The 19,935-nt window shown below is 41.0% G+C and overlaps 1 protein-coding gene across 1 annotated transcript in view; it reads left to right on the top strand.

Annotated features, from left to right (window-relative positions):
* PDZD8 (PDZ domain containing 8) overlaps positions 1–19,935 on the top strand; it is a 75,300-nt gene that overhangs the window by 32,292 nt on the left and 23,073 nt on the right. Inside the window, 1 exon segment of the mRNA XM_006831393.1 lies at positions 6,880–6,982. Within this exon segment, the coding sequence (XP_006831456.1) occupies positions 6,880–6,982 (103 nt within the window).

The raw sequence follows: 19,935 nt of genomic DNA, 5'->3' as shown, positions 1-19,935 counted from the left end.
AAAAACAAAACAAAACTAAGAGCATAGTCCATGAAGGCAAAGGTGATGAAGTTTTGTTGTGTGAGGATTCTGTGCTCTGTACAAAGTGGTAGAACTAGGGTAACACGCTGTTACTCATTAGAGGTGGAAGGAAATGGTAGTTGAGGTCACTTGCTCCCTGAGTCACATACTGTTCTAAAGCTTACACCGTCTCAGCAGCTTTTTACGGTGGTGTTTTGCTTTGCTGGGTTCCAAAAATAAATCATTAAAAACATTTTGAAATGTTAAATGTAACACAAATACAGAAAACCTGATTAAACAGACACAGCTTAATAAATTACTTTTACGGTAAGCATCCTTGTCGCTGCTGCCTGTGTGACAAGGTAATAAAACCTTTACCTTCCTCCTGCTGCCTCCCAAGTACCCTCCTTGCCTTGTAACTCTACTGTCTTGACTTTAGTTTTACAGATCACTTGCTTTTACTTATTATCACCCGTGTGTGTATAAATCCAGGAAAAATGTGCACCACAGTTGGATCCTTTCACCATACTTATTAAATCTGTATGTTATTGTTGTTAAACGACCCTACATAGGATTTCCAAGGAGCAAACTGGTGGATTTGAACTGCAAACCTCGTGGTTCGCAGTTCAGTGCTGATTTTAAAGCGCCAATCTGTATGCTGAGCAAATTATCTGAGAAGCTGGATTATAGGAAGAAGAATTTGGCATTAGAATTGGAGGAAGACTCATTAACAACCTGGTATATGTAGATGGAGCCCTGGTGTGGCACTGTAGGATAAGCATTGGACCGAAAGGTCAATTTGAACCACAAGGTTCATGGTTCAAACTCACCGGCTGCTCCTTGGATAGCGAGACTTGGTCTCTTGTACTTTGACCATGTTGTTAGGAGAGTGCAGTTCCAGGCTGGAGAAGGACATCATATGTGGCAAAGTGGAGATTCAGTGTGAAGAACAGGAAGACCGCTCCCAACAAGATGGATTGGCACAGTGGCAGCAACAGTGGGCTTAAACAAAACAGGAGTTGTCAGGATGACACAGTATGGGACAGTGTTTCATTTTATTGTGCATAGGGTTACTAGGGCTAACAGAATGTGTGTGTATGTGTTGCTGTTGTATGCAGTCGCGTGGATTCTGACTCTTAGCAGCCCTGTATAGGCTTTCCCAGTGTACCTGGTGGGTCTAAACTGCCAATCTTGAGGTCAGAAGTCCAGTGCTTGCCATATACCTAAACAGTATGGTGTATCATCTGTTGTGGTTTATGTCTTTTAGAACTATTGTTTACTTATTTATTTTATTTGGAAATAATTTCAAACTTACCGAAAAGTTGCAAGAGTAGAGCAAAGAATACCTATATATCTATTACCTAGCTTTACCTATTGCTAACCAAATACTATAATAAAATATGCAAAGATTTGGAACTAGAAAACCAAAAGGGAACCTGGTCAGCATTTCTCAAGCTGGGGGAACTGAAGAAAAAATTCAAGCCTCGACTTTGAGTAGTTTCCTGTTTGGGGTTATTGTAAATAAAGCTGATACCACGATTTATTTAATAACTTTAGTGTAGACAAATGTTTTCAAGGTTTCTATCTTAAATAGTCTGGGTTATATGTCTGTGTCATATGTAAGGTGGTGGTGTTAAGTGCTATTGAGTCAGCTCCGACTCAGCAACCTTACATAGGGTTTCCAAGGAGCGGCTGATGGGTTTGAACTGCCAACCTTGCAGTTAGCAGTCTAGTGCTTGTCCTATAGCACCACACCAGAACTCTGTGGAAAGTTTTGTAAGAAACTTCCACACAGTTCTCCACAGTGGTTGAAGCATTTTACATTCCACCTGGCAGTGTTTGAACTGCCAGTCCCTGTTCCTCCATATCCTTCTAATACTTGGTGGTGGTGTTGTCATGTGCCGTGGAGTCAGTTCCGACCCATAGCGACCCTGTACAGGGTTTCTGAGGCTGTAAATCTTTACGGGAGCAGAAAGCCTCGTCTTTCTTTTGTAGAACGGCTGGTAGTTTTGAACTGTTGATCTTGAGGTTAGCAGCCTGACTCACTTATTAACTGCTATGCTACCGCTTTTCTCCCACGGAACAGCTGGTAGTTTCGAACTGCTGACCCTGAGGCCGATTCGTAACCACTACACTCCCAGAGCTCCATAATTGATGTGGAGAGGTAGATAATTGGTTTTTAGTTGAGAGATGATAAAATTTACCAGTTTAGAAAGTGTTGAGCTCAGTGGTTATTTGTGTATTTACAAAGTTGTGCATCCATCATCACAATCTACTTTCAGAACATTTACATCGTCTCAAAACGAAACCCTGTACCTGGAAGCAAGTCAGTCTCCATTGTCCCACCTCCCAGCCTCTGACAACCACTCATGTTTCTGTCTGTGCACTTACCTAGTCTGGATCCTTTATATAAATGGGATCCTAAAATATGTGGTCTTTGGTTTCTGGCTGCTTTGACTTAGCATAATGATTTCATGATTCATCCATCTTAACAGCATAAATTTGAAAGTATGTACAAAAACTATGGCATCAACAGTCCTTCACCACAGCCCTCTCTTCCTCATCTGGGCTCGGTAATTCATGGCATTGGCCACACAGAACTCAGTCCCCATACTAAGCCTTCTTCAGTTAGTTAACAGTTGAGGGTAAGAAATGTTCGGGGCACTGTTGTCCCAGTCTGAACACCTCTCCTCAGCTGTGTCCACAGGCAGGCTTCTTTCTCTATGCCCAGCCAGTGTCACAAAGCTCTTTTAGGGCTGCTGAGAAATGCTCACAGAACACATTACTCCACCATAAGCCACAGCCAGAAGGCCCCCAATTACGTGCCTGAAGGCACCCCACTCTGCAGGTAAGCAGTCTTCCAAAGTCACTCAACTTTACTTGCTCTGTGGGGTGGGAAGGCCACTGCAAGGTCTTGTGCTCTGGTTTTTGGTTTTGTTGCTGCTGCAGATCTGCCACCTTTCCAGCTGACTGTCTGTAGGTCCAGAAGGCTCAGGGTGTAAGGATTTCTGGCTCCAAAGGACAGGCACTGCCCTTGGCTCTTCTTCTGTGAAGGCAGTGAGACAGCCGCTCTTGCTTCTGAGATAGCTTATTTTGTACACGTTAGAGTTCCAGGTTTTTGCAATCACAGTTAAATCCTGTTAGCCACTCACACATGAAGCCTGTCAGTATCTTCTTCTACCTCTTACCTTCAGGGCAAAAATGTTGTTTGGTGGGAGTTTACGAAGACTGTGGCTAGAACAGACATGGGATAATGCACAGCATTGCAGTGTGTTGCATTTCTCGTGTTTACATGCCTAGAAGTAGAATTGCTGCATCATCTGGTACTTCTGTCGTTAACTTTTTAAGGAACTGCCAAGCTGTTTTCCAAAGTGGCATAGTCATCAATAACAGTGCTTTTTAGTGTCCGTCTTTCTAATTATAGTCAGGCTAGTGGTTGTGAAGTATTATCTCATTGTAGTTTTTATTTTCATTTCTCTGATGACTAATGGGAGTCCTGGTGTGACACTGTAGGATAAGCACCAGGCTGCTGGCTACAAAGGTTGTTGGTTCAGAACCCCTAACCACTCTTCAGAAACCCTTACGAGTAGGAACTGAGTCAATGGCACGACGACTAATGCTGTTGAGCAGATACCGTAGGCCGATTGTCCGTCTGTGGAGAAATTTCTGTCCAGATGCTTTGTCCATTTTTGACTTAGGTTGCTTGTCTTTTTGTGACTGAGTTATAAAAGTTCTTTACTGTTTCCTAATCAGATGAATTATTTGCAGACTTTTTCCCATGCTATGAGTTATCTTTTAATTGTCTTGAAGGTAATCCTTTGAAGAATAAAAGTTTTAATTTTGATGGTATCTAATTTATTAATTTTCTTTCCTTGTGGTGCTTATGCTGTAGGATCAGCACTTGACTGGGAACCACTAGGGTTGGCAGTTCAAACCCATCAGCCACTCCTTGGAAACCCTGCAGAAAGTAGTTATGAGTTGAAACCGACTGTTGTTAAGTGCAATCTAGTTGTTTCTGGCCCTTAATAACCCTGTATAGGGTTTCCAGCTGGTGAGCTTCAACTGCCGACTTTGCAGTTCAAATGACTTAGCAGTCCAGCTCATTACCCCCCAGCACCACACCAGGACTTCACTGTTGTTAAGTGCCATTGAGTCAAGTCGGTTCTGACCCATAGTGACCCTGTATACCATAGCGACTCTGTATAGGGTTTCCAAGGACCAGCTGGTGAGCTTGAACCACCGACCTAGCAATTCAAATGACTTGTAGCTGACACATTAGCCCACAGCGCCACACCAGGACTCTGCTGATAGTGGTGTGCCGTGGAGTCAGTTCCGACTCATAGCGACCCTACGTCGGATTTTTTCCGAGGCTGTAAATCTCTACACAAGCAGAAAACCTCATCTCTCTCCCATGAGCTGGTAGTTTCAAACTACTGACCTTGAGGTTAGCAGCCCGACTCGTAACCACTACACTACCAGAGCTCCTTAGGACTCCACTGTTGTTGTTAAAGTGCCATCAAGTCAGTCCGACCCATAGCGACCCTGTATAGGGGTTCCGAGGAGCCGCTGATAAGCTTGAACTGCCGACCTTGTAGTTCAGACTGCTTTGCAGCCCGGCGCATTAACACCCAGCGCCACACCAGGACTCCTAGGACTCCACTTTGTTGTTGTTAAGTGCCATTGACTCATAGCGACCCTGTGCACAATGGAACGCAGCACTTGCCCAGCCCTGAGCCAACCTCACACTGGAGCCCATCAATGCTGCCACCTTGTCAATCCATCTCACTGGGGGTCTTCCTCCTTTTCTCTGACCCTCCACCATATCAAACATGATATCCTTCTCCAGCAACTGGTCCCTCCTGACAATATGTCTGAAGTATGAGAGACGAAGTTTGGCCCATCCTAGCCTCCAAGGAGCACTCTGGCTGCACATCTTCCAACACAGATCTGTTTTTGACAGCCCGTGGCACTTTCAATAGTCTCCTCCAACACCATAACTCAAAAGCACTGATTATCAACAAGTCGGTCCTTTGGAGTAAAGGCCCTAAGATAGTTTATGCTTTTGAACACATGGTGGCAGCAGAGGTATGGAGAGTGAAAATCCTCATTTTTCTAAACAGTATGTGATCGTTTTAAATTTTCTTAAAAGTATTTGGCCTGCCTTATTTTTGTTCAGAGTCCTGGTGTTGCACTGTGGTTTAATGTGCTGGACTGCAAAGTTGGTTTGAACTGCAAACCAACTGCAAGGTTGGCAGTTCAAGCTCACCAACTGCTCTTTGGAAACCCTGTACAGGGTCTCTATGGGTTGTAACTGACTTGACAGCATTTAACAGCAGCATTTTTGATCATAGGTTGTTTAGCTCTAGGTGTAAAATTCCTTTTAAGAATTACTTCATTTTAGTGGGATTTTTTATTTTTTTGCCATGGGTTATTCAGCATCACCATTTGTGAGGTAAGGACACAATGATTTCCTTCAGGAATTCTCTCCCACCTTAGAAACAGTTTGCTCTTACTGCTCCAATGTGCTTTATTTACTTTTTCTCTTTCATTACTTTACTCCTACCCCTCTGATTTTCATGTAAAGATAATGAGTTACAGTCAAAATGCTGCTTTTTTAAAAAGCTACTCTTAAGCTCATTCCTGAAACAGATAAGCACATTTACTTATTTATTTTTTTAAGACAGGTAGTATAGAAATTGGATACATGGCCTATGGTAATTTTTCTTCAATAATAAAAATTGCTTTATGTCATCTCAGAATTGGACTTACATTTTCCTATTTAGATCTGAATACTAAACAGTAAATTTAGGTGATGCTATAGTTCCTTGACATTGCTATTAAGAAAATAGAAATAACATGTTTTGAGTACTTATTGTATATGCTAGGTGTTATGCTATGTATCTTACATATATTGTCTTCTTTTATTTTCACAAAAGCCCTAAGAGGTAAATATGGTTTTTGCCCCGAGTTTTCTAGAGAAAGAGATGTGTTTAGAGGAATTGAGTGATTTGCCTTAGGTTGCATTCATTGGCGGAGAAGCTTGGATTCAAATTCAGGTCTGTTTAACCAAACGTTATATATTCTTAACCACAGTGCTATTCTGCCAACTCTGAATTAATTCAATTTCACTCTGATATGAACATCTGAGTGTGAAATGATATGATCTCTGCATCAGTGATGTGCTCTGACCCAGAAAATCTTCCCACATCATACTAGACTAGACAAGGGGTTTTCTTTTTAATATCCTCTTGCCATGTACCTGTGTATGTGAGTGTATTCATAAGCAGTTACTGTGTACTGTTTGGTGGGCGGTGGCTTCATTTTACAGAGATGATGCATGCCTTGTGCATCACTGTAGCTTTTTCAAACCAACAGTCCAATTTCAAGATCTGTAGTTCTTGTAACTTTATATAAATATCTGGTCAATTTCTTTACCTGATGAGAAGATAATGTTAGTTGTCATGGAGTGGTTTCTGGCTATATAATTTATTTGACTTAGATGCTGAAGTCCTGGTGTGGAATACACTGTAGGATAAGCACTGAACTGCTTAACTGAAAGATTGGCAGTTCAAACCCACCAGCTGCTCCTCAGAAACCCTGTCCAAGATCACTGTGATTGGGAACTGACTCAACGGCACTCAACAACAGCAACAGCAACTTTTGAAAAACGGCCTAATTTTAGCTTTACTTTGCTTTTCCACTAGACGGTGTGCCAAGAGTTTGGCTTAATTTTTTTTTTTTTTCCCTGCTTACCAAAACTGTGTAACAGTAATGGAGTAACATATTACTTCTCAGTATTGATATTAGGACCAGAGAGCAGCTTTTAATGTGTCTAGATGGCATAATTAATAGCCTCCTTGCTTTCTGTTTATCTTGCAGGTTACTCATTTTTGGATCCTATGACAGAGAGGCAAATATTCATTGCACACTTGAGTTAAGCAGTGGTGTTTGGGAAGAAAAACAAAGGAGTTCTATTAAGACGGTAAAATGGATTTACATTGATTTGTATAGCTATGAAGTGATTCTCTAGGCCTGTCTTTATTAACCCTTTACACTCTTAATTATTTGTAGTCATGTAAAGATAGTTATGGAAAGTTCTTGTGTGTGAGTCTTGTTGCATTGCATCAGTGGTGATAAAAAGAATCATGTCAACTGTGGTGTTCAGAGGGTTGTATGAAATCTATGGTTTCATTACTTTCCCTTCCAGACTGAAAAATTGTTTCATTGCTTGTGGAATTAGAAGGGAATTATTCTACTTCTTACACCTTACAAAGCATGTAAATTCAGAGACTTCATCATTCAACAGATATTTTTCTCAGCACTTACTCTGTGCTAAGTATTGTTTTAAAAGCCAAAGCATTTCAAGAGCAGAAAAGCCCCTATTCTTGTAGATGTAGCATGGAGTAGAGGTGGTGTGCCGTGGAGTCAGTTCCAACTCACAGAGACCCTGCATAGGTTTTCCGAGGCTGTAAATCTTTATGGGAGCAGAAAGCTTCATCTTTCTCCTGTAGAGCAGCTACTGACCTTGAGGTTAGCAGCCTGACATGTAACCACTACACTACCAGAGCTTTTTTGGAGTAGAGGTATGGTCTAGGGATTGAAAGGGGCAGAGGTGATGAACTACACATTATAGGATAGAGATGGATAGAACAGGGCAGTGAGTGAGTAAACCAGAGGAGTAAACAGTGATTTCCAGAGACTGACTAGTCCTACGAAGAAAATAAGGTGCTGAGTTAAGACAAAGGAGACTCTCTGTCTGGTTATGAGTATCAGATAGATACTTTGTATATTTAAGAATATGGCAGATATTATAGAGGACTTCCACTAAAAAAATGTATCTAAAATTCTAAGTTCAGTACATATTCTGTATTTCTGTTTGCTGCTTCCGGAGAAAAAGAGCAGATGGTCTTGTGGAGAGTTTGGGGGTGTGGGGGAGTAGAAGGCCTTTCAGGCAAAGGGCACAGTAGCTGTGTGGAGGCAGAAGGTCCGGTACAGGTAGAGATGGCAGCCGCTGGAGAGAGCCGAGCTGCACCTGGTAGGCCGTGACAGGCAGCTTACGCACTGTTGCCTTGGATGGGAGGATTGTAAGCTTTGGTTTGACACGATCTTTTTCTGTGTGTAGAGAAGGACTTGTAGGAGGTAACGAGTAAATCTAAAAGAGACTTCAGTTAGGTAATGGGAAAGGAGTTGGTGGGTAACTTGGATTAGGCTGGCCAAGGATTTGGAAAGAAGTTGGATTTGGAATGAACTTTTGGTAATGTAAAGGAATTAAGGAGTTTGGTTTCCACATTGATCACTCTGAACTGTTGTTAAGTGCTGTCAAGTCGGTTCCGACTCATAGCGATGCTGTGTAGAATTTCTGAGGAGTGGCTGGTAGACTTGAACTGTGGACCTTGCCATTAGCAGTCCAGTGCTGACCCTATCACGCCACACCAGGGCTCCTCTTAATGGACTTGTTGTTGTTGTTGTTAAGTGCCATCGAGTCGGTTCCAACCCATAGCAACCCTTAGAGGATTTCCAAGGAGTGACTGGTGAGCATCGTGAACTACTGCCACCTAAATTGTGAGAAACTGAAACTAAAGATTTTTGAAATATTTTAAATACTATAATTAAAAATTTTTAAAATACTGCTTAAGCATGTTTTACTTGAGCTTGTGGATTTCTATGGAGTCTTAAAAATAGTTAATTATGACATGCTTCTCAGAACTTGCATAAATCTAGTAACACCTAATTGAAGATTTTAGTAGCATTTATCAAAAATTGTCTACAGAATTCCCTTAAAGGAAATTGGGTTTTTGAAATTTATTTAATTTTCCAAATATATGCTTTGAAATACTACTGTTTTGGTAGTAGTAAAATTCTAACAGTGCTTCTTGAAAATCCCACATCTCTCTGCAGTTACATGTAGTCTTTAAAGATAAGATCTCGCTATCAAGTCAGTGGTTTAATGCAGGGGTAAATTAATAGTTATATTCCTCAGCAATACCTTAAAACATTCTTAAAATGACATTTTGTATTCCTTACTTTAAAAACATTAAAGATGTATTTAGTAACTTGTTGTTGGTGGTGGTTGTTATGTGCCATGGAGTCGGTTCCAACTCATAGTGAGGACCCTGTACAGGGTTTATGAGTGCAGAAAGCCTCCTCTTGCTCCCACGGAACAACAGCTGGTAGTTTTGAACTGCTGACCTTGTGGTCCGCAGCCCGATTCTTAATCACTGTGCTACCAGAGCTCCTTAAATGTCTGTAAATGTTACATTGAACTCTTGGTAGCAGTATAGCCAATCCTGTCATTATTATTTGTAGCCAACATTTGGGAAAACTGTTCCTCTATTGTGTCTTGTTTGTACTGATGAATAGTTGTTTCAGAACTTTAACTGCTGTATTGATTTTTTAGTAGTAATAATGTGTTTTCTCACCTTTTTGTTTCTCTCTTTGCTACATATAAAGAACTCTGGCAGCACTGTAGGATGAGTACTGGACTGCTAACCACAGGTTCGCAGTTCAAACCCGGCAGTCACTCCATGGGAGAAAGATGAAGTTTTCTGCTCTTATAAAGATTTGCAGCCTTGGAAACCCTAGATAGGATCAGAATATATTCTTGGTTGTTGTTAAGTGCTGTCAAGTTGGTAGCAACCCACAGTGACCCTGCACAGGGTTTCTGAGGAGAGACTGGTAAGCTTGAACTGCCGACCTTGTGGTTCAAAGTGACTTTGCAGTCCAGCGCATTAACCCACATCACCATACCTGGACTTCTTGGTAGCATATTTAAAAATAGATACAATTCTCAATGTAAAAAACAGGTCTATGAGCAAATCCCCATATGTGCTTGAACAACAAGAGTGTTAATAATTAGCTGGTGTTCCTTTGCTTTTTAGGTTGCTTCTAATTTTTTTTTTTAGCTTTTTATTGTGAATTGAGTGCAAGTTTACAGAGCAGATCGTCATCAGTTTTATATTCAAGAAATCATATACTTTGCTTCATACTTTGGTTGCAATGCGCCATACACCACCAGCCTGTTAATATACAACACCATGCGCCAACAGTTAGCAGCAATGACTTGTGTCACTCCACCACTGCATGCCACCCTGAGTCTCCCACCACTTCCATCTTTCCTCTGCCAGCCTCCCTCCGAGTGTACATTGTCTGCTCCGTCCCGCATGTCACCGCGTGTGTACCTTGTAGCACATGTATCATTTCTTCCTACCCCCCCAAGCCATCATAGATTGTCTTTTATCTAGAAAACTCCTTTTCTCTTTTTTTTTCCTTTCATGTGCAAAAACAACACAAACAAAAAACCTCACAGGGATATAGAATCATTTAAACAACCACAGGGCATATTCTGGCAGCCAGTGTCCTGGCTGCCAGCACACAGCCTTTCTCTTCCCGTGAGTCTAGGGTCCTCAGCTGCTCAATCTCCCCCATGCCATCACCACTGCCTCCATCTCTGGTGTCCCTGTTTCTCTGTTCCTGGAATGCAAAATAAATTACTCCCCCCTTTTTGTTACACAGCCTCTACCTTCATAGTTGTGAAATGGTGGTTATTATATGTTGTTGTCATCAAGTGCATTACTATATGTTGTTATTAAGTGCCATCGAGTCGGTTCTGACCCATCGCGACCCTGTATAGGGTTTCCAGGGAGTGGCTGGTGAGCTTGAACCTGCTGACCATGCAGTTCATACTGACCTTGCAGTCCAGCACATTAACCACAGCGCCACACCAAGACTCCGCTTTTAATTTTGTATTTTTTGGTAATAACTGTTGTGATCGTTCTTAATGAAAATTATGGTATGCAATTCTTTTCTAAGAAATAGAGTAATAGTATGATCAGAAGGAGTGAGACTGGAAAGGCGGGGGTTGAGCTGATCCAGAGAATTTGACGTTTTAAAGGTAGTAGGGAGTGTTTGAATTTTGAGCATGCAAATGACATGGTCAGAATAGTGGTTTTAGAAGAAAGTGGTTTGTGTGTGTGCTCATGTCCCAACTTTTCTTGACTTCTCTGTAGAAATGAGCATGCGCTGCTCACCTGGGTTCCATCATTTGGTGCGCAGTGGCCACACAGACACACACAGGAGTTTATTAGGGTTGCTGGGAAGTTAACAGGTTACATGTCAAGGTCAGGAGTGCTCAAGGCACAAGTGTCCAGTCCAAACAGCCTCTCTCTGCCTGGACACTGTTAGAAAGCTCTTTTAAGCTTCTCATAATGCTCACAGAACACACTGCTCCACCGTATGCCTCAGCAGAAGGCACTTGGCTCTAGTTCCGTGGGTTAGGCAGCCTCGCTGTCCTGAAGGCCTCCTGCTCTACAAGCAAGCCTCCTGCCCAGTCACTCAGCTTTACCTGCTTGTGGACTGGGAAGCCCGCTGCTCTGTCTCTGGGTTCTGCTGCTCCTCCAGTGTCACAACTTGCTGGCTCTGGGTTAAGGAAGTTCAGTGCTCAGGGATTTCAGGGTCCAATGGAGGGGCTCAGCCCACTCCAGCCTCTTCTCTGATGGTAGCATGATCCCTTCTCCGGCTTCTGAATTGGCTCATTTTTCATACATTTGAGTTCCACGTTTTTACAATCACAATTAGCTCTGCTAATCACTCGCATCTGAATCATATAATTATATCAGAATCTTCTCTCAGTTTCTCTTACCTAGACCCAGCAAGGCAAAAATGTTGTTTGGTGGGAATTACAGACTTTGGCTAGAAGAGATATTAAATATTCACTACACTGCAACATCTCAAGCTATCAAAGGAATAAAATAACAAGTTTTAGAACTTTATATATATATATTATATATAAGAAGTACATGAAAAAGCATTGTAAATGTTTGGCTTTACTTTGAAATAGTCATAACCTGCCATTGCTGTTGGCATTTTCATTTGCCTTGGTTACATATGCAAAGATATGAGATTAGACAGCTTTAATATTTTATAGCAAAGACTGGTAAAACTTTAATCCTGGGTTATTGTTTAGATATTAGCATATGTCATGGTTAGTTTCAAAGGAAGAATTGTAGGTTACTAATTACATCTGGTGTTGAAAATGTCAGCAGCAGTTAGCCTCTCCCAGGATTAGATTACCTATGTCTGAATTTAATACATCTAGGGAAGAGAGGCGTGCTCTTCAAGATAGTTTGCAACACTGGAAAATAAGATTATTTTGGGTATATTACAAATTGGGGTAAAAACTAGAGCATCATTAAACAATAACTGTGCTTAAAGCATATGAAAAGTTTTAAAAAGCATTTGAGAGTTAAGCCACAGATTGCCGGCAGGCGCCATGGCAGCGTATGAGCAGGTCCAGAAGGGTCTCCTGAAACTGAAAGGCATCGCAGAGCTCGGCATGACCAAACAGAAGAAGAAAAAGAAGGGCAAAGACAAGGCGAAACTTCTGGAAGTGATGGGAACAAACAAAAAGAACGAGGAGGAGAAGTGGCGCAGCCTGGACAAGAGGACCCCGACCCAGGTGGCCTTCGAGGAGATGCAGGAAAAGTGCCAAATGGAAAGGCTACTGAAGAAAGCACCCAAAACCCACACACATAGAGTGGAGGACTTCAACAGACACCTTGCTGTTGTTAAGTACCATGGAGTCAGTTCCCATTCGTAGTGACCCTGCACAGGGTTTCCAAAGCAGAATACCTCATCTTTCTTCTGCAGAACCGCTGGTAGTTTCGAACTGCTAACCTTGAGGTTGGCAGCCTGACTCGTGATCACTATACTAACAGACACCTGGACATCCCCAAAGTCAGCTGGATCAAGTAGCCTTCCACCCTATGGATTTGGCATGGCTTTGAGGGGAAGCAAAACACAAAGTTGGGCTTATGTCCAGTGCCTTTGGCATTTTCTAGAAACATTCTTTTTTTACCCATGCCTTTGTGTTTTCTGTTGTGACAGTGCTTTTTGAAACTGTCTCTCTATTATGGAACTTGATGAAAGTAAGCTAGCTGTCCATTCACCCAATTGTGGTTTCACAGTAGCCCATAGAAGATAAACATTTTCAGTGTGCACTAGAAAGCTGTGGAAGTTTATCCAGCATGGAAGTTGTTTTGGTGTAAGTGGCACATAACAAATGTCTAATTCTGTGAGTTGCGGTTAAGCCTCAGGACAACCAGCCAGCTGTCTTCACCCAGATAAAACTGACTCTCAAGGGTAAGGAGCTAACACAGTTGTGGCCTCTACCCTTCTGAGCTCCCATTAGTTGGGGCTTAAGTTGTCCCGTCCAGGACCTGGAGAGGTTACCCACAACTTCTTTGGCTGGTTGGTTTGCTGAGGACCGCCATGTGTGGCAAGGATGGACATTCCTCCTCGTCCTTTTCTGAGCCCATAACTGGCCTGCAGCCCCTTCCCCAGTTTCCTGATTCCAGACATTTCTAATGGGTGTCACCGTAGCCCCTGTAGTAGGTATGGCTAGTCGATCACAGCCTTCTTTGTAATGAAAATTAGACTTGTCTCAACCATGACTCCAAACAGTCCCTGTAATTAGTCAGAGTTGGCACATAACCTGGAACCTGTCTGGGTGACAGGTCTAGGGCTGAACCCCAGCGAGAGGCATAAACATAGTCAAATGTAGCACCCCGTTACTGGTCTTGGAGAACCAGGGTCTCAGATCTGTGCACTTGGGGAAAGTGTCTGCTGACAAATTCCGAAAGTGTACCAAAACCAGAAGACAAAAAGCACATGTTGGCCTTGAAGCTGTTACATGTGAACTGTGGAATATAAAAAGCAACTACCAATTATTAAATATGAGTCTGTGTGTCTTAATTAAAAGCTATTGGATTTCTATTGGGGGAAAAAAAAGCATTTGATAAGTTTAAAAGTTTTATATACAGTTTTTGTGTTCAAATCAGTGTTTTAAGTGCTGAACTCTGTTCAGTTAACTCTTAGTTACTTCATTTTAACATGTAGAATGAGAGAAGCTGTAATCCTTTGCATATTTTAAGTGTGTCTTTGCCTTTGAAGCATTATAATGTGTCTTATCATGCTAGTGGTAGTAAACGATCAATAATAGGATGTTGGGAGCAATTTGAGCTGAAGGTCTCAGACTTGGGGGTAGTTTAACTGAAGGATTGCAACTGAGCAGTTGTGGTCCAGAAAATCAGGCTGCTCTCAGGTCATCTTGCCCCCCTGAAGAACTTGTAGGGCTGCTTCAGGGGACAGGGAACTTGCAAGATTTTTTCTTGTGTGACCTTCAGTTCGGATCTGCAAAAACATCTTGCCCTGTCTCTTGTCTCCTTAGCAACCACATGTTACATTCTTCTGATGGAGTCATGCTTACTGTATGCATCAATAACACCAGATGTTTTTCTTTTCCCTGCCCCCAGCACCTCCTTTGATTTGTGTATATAATGGGTGTGCTGAACATAGGTCAATGCTACAGTATCTCCATCAGAGTGCTGCGTCCCACCTGGTGCCAACTTTACTTATTTCAGTTGTGTCTTTCTTTTATTTCTAATCTCCCGTCACCCCTACTTGGGTTTAATCTCTCTGTGTGTGTCATGGAGTATAGCTATTTGTCGGATGCGACAATAGGAAGCTTTTAAAGATTTGTAATATTTGTAACAAATGTTGGGAGATAAGGATTGGAACCCTTAGAGTGCATTCGTTGTATTAGCAATATCTAACTAATAATAGCTTAAGCAGGCAAAAAAGGTTTCTTTGTCTTGTGTGGGAATAATACTGTAATCAAGGACCATAGCTCTTACTAGCTGCCTTCTCCATCCTTAGCATAGGGTTTTGTCCTCATGATTGCAAGAAGTCCCATACTTGCCTAGGTAACAGCCTATCAGGGAAAAGAGAAAGAGGTCAAAGGCAGGACCAAAAGCCTATTATCAGCTAGATTTCCACTTTTCAAATGCTTTCCTGGAACTTTTTATTGTTATTAAATTGGGTACCAAGAAAATTTTGAAAAGGATAATTTACTAACTGACCTGCATAAAGCCTGCTCTAAAGATACTTTGTTCAAAATCCAAGGGATGTTCAGAGCAAAATATGCCCCCTAGATCAGCACCTGCATAGTTCACTTAGCAATATGAAAGTGCTCCTAGAATAAATTGGGTTCTTTGTAGTTCCGTTTGTTCTTTAAAAGTAATAAACAAGGAAAGATTCATCATGAGACTCTCATAAACCATGACAGAAAATTAGATTTTAAGCTTAAAAATTAGAGGAACATTGAAGGGCTGGCAGACAATAGAAAAAATAGCTTCAGATACACAAAAAAGAGACAATGCCATTTATGATTCGTTTGTCTGTTACAGTATTTAAGTTCAGCAATGCTCATTTGTTTTCCTTTCAGTAAGAAACAAATTTAAAGAGTTTTTAGCTTTAAAAAGTATTTTAGGCTATGAGATTTCAATAATAAATTATGAAAACAAGTATATGGTATATGAGGCTATTGAAAATACCATGGCTTGGATCAGGCTCACTTTAGTCCTCAAACTGACATCTTTGCTCTTGAACACTTTCACAGATTTGCCTAGTGAAAGATATTGCTTGTTTTCTTACCTGTGCTTCCATGAGTGTTGATGGAGGATCCAATGAAAAATGAAGTCTTTGATAACTTCAGTCTTTTCTCCATTTATCATGATGTTATTTATTGGTCCAGTTGGGAGGATATTTGTTTTCTTTACATTGAGGCGCAACCCATACTGAAGGCTATTATTGTCTTTGAGATCTTCATCAATAAATATTTTAAGACATCTTCACTTTCATCAAGCAAGTTTGTTTCATCTGCATATCGTAGGTTGTTAATGAGTCTTCCTCCAATCCTGGTGTTGCATTCTTCTTCATATAATCCAGCTTCTCAGACTATTTGCTCAACATGCAGATTGAACAGGTATGGTGAAAGAATACAACCCTGGCAAACACCTTTCCTTATTTTAAACCATTCAGTGTCCCCTTGTTCTGTGTTAGCAGCTGACATTTAGTGTACGTACAGGTTCCTCATGAGCATAATGAAGTGTTCTGGAATACTCATTCTCCGCAATGTTGTCTATAGCTTGTCATGATCCACACAGTCAAAAGCATTTGCATAGTCAGTAAAGCACAGGTGTAAACATCTTTCTGGTATTCTCTGCTTTCATCCAAGACCCATCTGACGTCAGCAGTGGTGATATTCCTCATCTCATGTCCTCGTCTGAATCTGACTTGAACCTCGGGCATATAGTACTTTATTGTTGCTAAGCGCTGTCCAGTCAGTTTTGATTCATAGCAACCCTGTATAGGGTTTCCAAGGAGTGGCTGGTGAGTTGAACTGCCAGCTTTGAAGTTCAAACTGACCTTAAGGGCTAGTGCTTATCCTACAGTGCCACGTCTAGAGTCTATGAAATACTTTTCCCATAAGATTCTCTACTTTTCAATTAAATCCTGCTTCCTCTAACAAAAACTGCATTTTAAATGATTCAGTGACAGTTTAGGGGTGGTGACAGTGTTGGCAAGTAAGATCATCCAAACTCACTTATGCCCAAGTTTGAGCCTGATTCAGAGGCACTCTGGCATCTTACAGAGTCCAGTGAGTCTTTATTTCCAGAATAAAGGTTAGGGCAATTGAATACAAGAACACTTAGTAGAGGGAAAGTAGTCAGTTGGGGGAAAACTACAATATGTAGAGAAATGTTTTCTGTTTTATATGAGAATTTGAAATAAACACAAAGAAAAAATGAAAACTCTAAATGCATTTTTAACGTTTATAAGCTTTTTGATGAGTCATACCAAAGATTTCCCAACCCCCTAATTATTAGAAGGATGTTTTATCATTACAGATAGAGCTGACTTTAACATAGGGAGCAGGGTTCTGAATTAACAGAATCTTTTTACATCCTGTCGTGCAGAAGGTTTGAAATCTCATGTATATTTGAAATGCAGTCGAGACACATTTCAAGTGCTAATGTGGCTCATGGCCACTGGACAGTGTAGATCTAGAGAAGGAATGGACAATATACTCTTCAGATATGTACAGTTGTAAATTCACATGTATTCATATGATCATTTACAACCAACAATCATGGAAGCAGCAGTCAAGAAATCATATGACATACTACATTAGGCAAATCTGCAAAATGCCTATTTAAAATGTTAAAGAGCAAAGATATCAGTTTGAAGAAAAAGGTGCTCCTGACCCAGACCAGGGTATTTTCAAGTTAGACAGTGAATAAAAGAAGCCCATAGAAGAGTCATTGCATTTGTATTATGGTGTTGAGAATATTACAAGCGCCAGAGAATGTCAGAAGGACAGACAAATCTGTGTGACAAAGTTCAGTCAGAATGCTCCTTAGAAGCCAGGATGACAAGACTTCGTTTCTCATACTTGGGACTTATCAGGAGAGGGACCAGTCCCTGAAGAGAAGGACATCATGCTTGGTAAAGTGAAGGGTCAGTGAAAAACAGGAAGACCCCCAACGAGAAGGATTGACACAGGGTCTGCAGTGATGAGGTCAAGGGTAACAAGTATGAGGATAGATAGTATAGGACCACTCAGTGTTTCTGTCTATTGTACGTCGGGTTGCTACCAACTCGATGATACCTAAGAACATACAAGCATTTGAATAGTAGTATTTCCACCAGGATTTTCCCCAGTCTTAAGTGCCATGTTTGTTTTTGCTTACAACACTTTGACATTTTATAGACATTGAGTAAATGGGGGATAACTAAAACTGGCTGTCTGGCCTAGGCCAGCCCCCTCCCCCGTGCAATATAGGATTTCTGAGGCTGTAAAGGTTTACAGCCTTGGAAACCTTGTACAGGTCGCTATGAGTCGGAACTGACTCCACGGCACATAACTACCACCAAATCTTTACAGGAGCAGAAAGTCTCATCTTTCTCCCATGTGGATTTGAACTGCTAACCTTGCAGTTAGCAGCCCAACTCTTAATCCATTATGCTATCAGGGCTCCTTATAGTTCTTTGTAGCCTAAATAAAATGACTGTGAAATTGTACTGGCCTTCCATTTTAGTTTTGGAGAATTTTAGAAGTCTTGCTGAGTGCTACTGAATGAGCCTACACTGCAAAGTCCAGATCTGTCCACTTACTAGTGAATGTAGATGCAGAGTCTACAAGCTTCCTGAAGAGCTGTGGTTTCATGTAAGCACATGGGAGACAGGCTAGTTTCTAAATACATTAGGCTAGATGCTGTCAAGCTGGCATTTGGGTGTGCTTCCTTAAGGCCAGATGCCTTGCAGATTGCATTTGGTGCTCCTGTTTAACCATTTGCCATTTACAAGCTTAATCTGATCAAAAGGGAGAGAAAGATTAAAGCAAATAAAGCTTTTTTGAAAATGTCAGATTTTATGAAAACTCTGGTTTAGTTCAGCTTGACAATATTTATGAATACATTAGGGACACAGTAAAATTTTAACCACATATAGTGTTCTATAATTTGACTTCTTAAACAAAATGACTTTGAACGTTACATAGCATTTTCCATCTTAAAGCTCATCTTGGTGAAAAATTAAGGATGCAGTTTTCTGTCTCAGGTGTTCTACATGGACTTGGTAGGATTTTGAAATGGCAGGGGGAAATTAGGAATTTACTAACTGAAAGGTTGGCTCTTCAAACCCATCCAAAGGCACCTTAAAAGAAAGCTCTGGCGATCACCTTCTGAAAGGTCCTCACCTTGAAAACGCCATGGAGTGCAGTTCTACTCTGTGACTCATGGATCACCGTGTGTAGGAATCCACTCCAGGGCAACTGATTTGGCTTGGGGTTTTGTGTTTTGGAGGGGCTGGGGAGATGGCTAGGAAGTAATAGTTCATAGTACCAACCTGAGATCTCTAGCAGTCCCAACATGTTTGCATGTGAAGGACGTTGGGTTTGGCAGAGTTCAGGGTGGGGAGAAATGTGAGAAACTCTCAAAGAGATGATGGATTGTCACCCTAGCCAACAGTAGTGGGCATACCAAACATCATCAGGATGGCCCAGGGGCAGGCAAAGTTTTATCTGTTTTACCCCATCTGTCAGAGGTGACTCAGTGGCAACTAACAACCACCACTTACCAATATCAAGTTGTTCAGTGCTGTTGAGTTGGTTCTGACTCATAGTGACCCTGTATAGAGTTTCCAAGGAGCAGCTGGTGGATTTGAACTTCTTACTTTGTGGTTAGTGGTCCAGTGCTTATCCTACATTGCCACACCAGGACTCCATGGTTTAAAATGAATAGGCTAAAAGTAAACCAAAATTGAAATTTCTGTTTTCGTCTTTATTGCCCTGTAGGCCTCTCTAGGTCATCTGTAAAGTGTGAGCACACTTAAGTGTTGTTAACATCAACACTTAAGTCATGTGTCCTGTTGCATCAGTCTTGGGTATTTCTGTAAGGTATTGGATATTTCTCCACATAAATATTGAACATGAACAGAGATTAAAGTGGGTTTGGGGACAGCTGTGTTTTCCATTTGTAAGTTATGTTGATTTACATTGATATTGGATCTTACTAGACAAATAGATTGCTATATTTGAAAGCTGTTTATATATAAACAGTATGCTCTATTCTCGAGGAGATAAGAATATTTTATTAATCTTTGTAAGCAAAAGGACTTCTGGGTAATTCATTTTATTTCTTTAAAGGTTACCTAGTAATTCTCAGTATGGAGATAGTTTGTTTTCTAAATGAATGATGTGTGAATTTTATTTTGTAAATTGATTAACATGCATTCTTGAGAATGTCACAAGTCTTAAGTAGAAAGGTTTTGAATATAAGGAAGTAGGTCTTACCAAGCAGATTTTGAATTTAGTGATGATACACTCCTTTGTGAAATTTGAGGAAACTTATATTTTAAGTAAGTTTTTCTCCAACCCCTATCCATATGACACCTGGTCTTAATTCCCAACTCACTCTTGGAGGTTTCTTATGTGTCCTAGAAATAATTTACACCTATGCATATCTTTTTTTTGAGAATTTAGATATTTTTATTTGAAAATTTATGCATTTTCACTCCTGTTGAGTTTTTTGTGTTTTT

The sequence above is a fragment of the Chrysochloris asiatica genome, unplaced genomic scaffold (assembly GCF_000296735.1).
Source record: "Chrysochloris asiatica unplaced genomic scaffold, ChrAsi1.0 scaffold00003, whole genome shotgun sequence".
NCBI lineage: Eukaryota > Metazoa > Chordata > Mammalia > Afrosoricida > Chrysochloridae > Chrysochloris > Chrysochloris asiatica.
The sequence above is the reverse complement of the archived record's forward strand: the minus strand, read 5'-3'. Positions and strand labels throughout refer to the sequence as shown.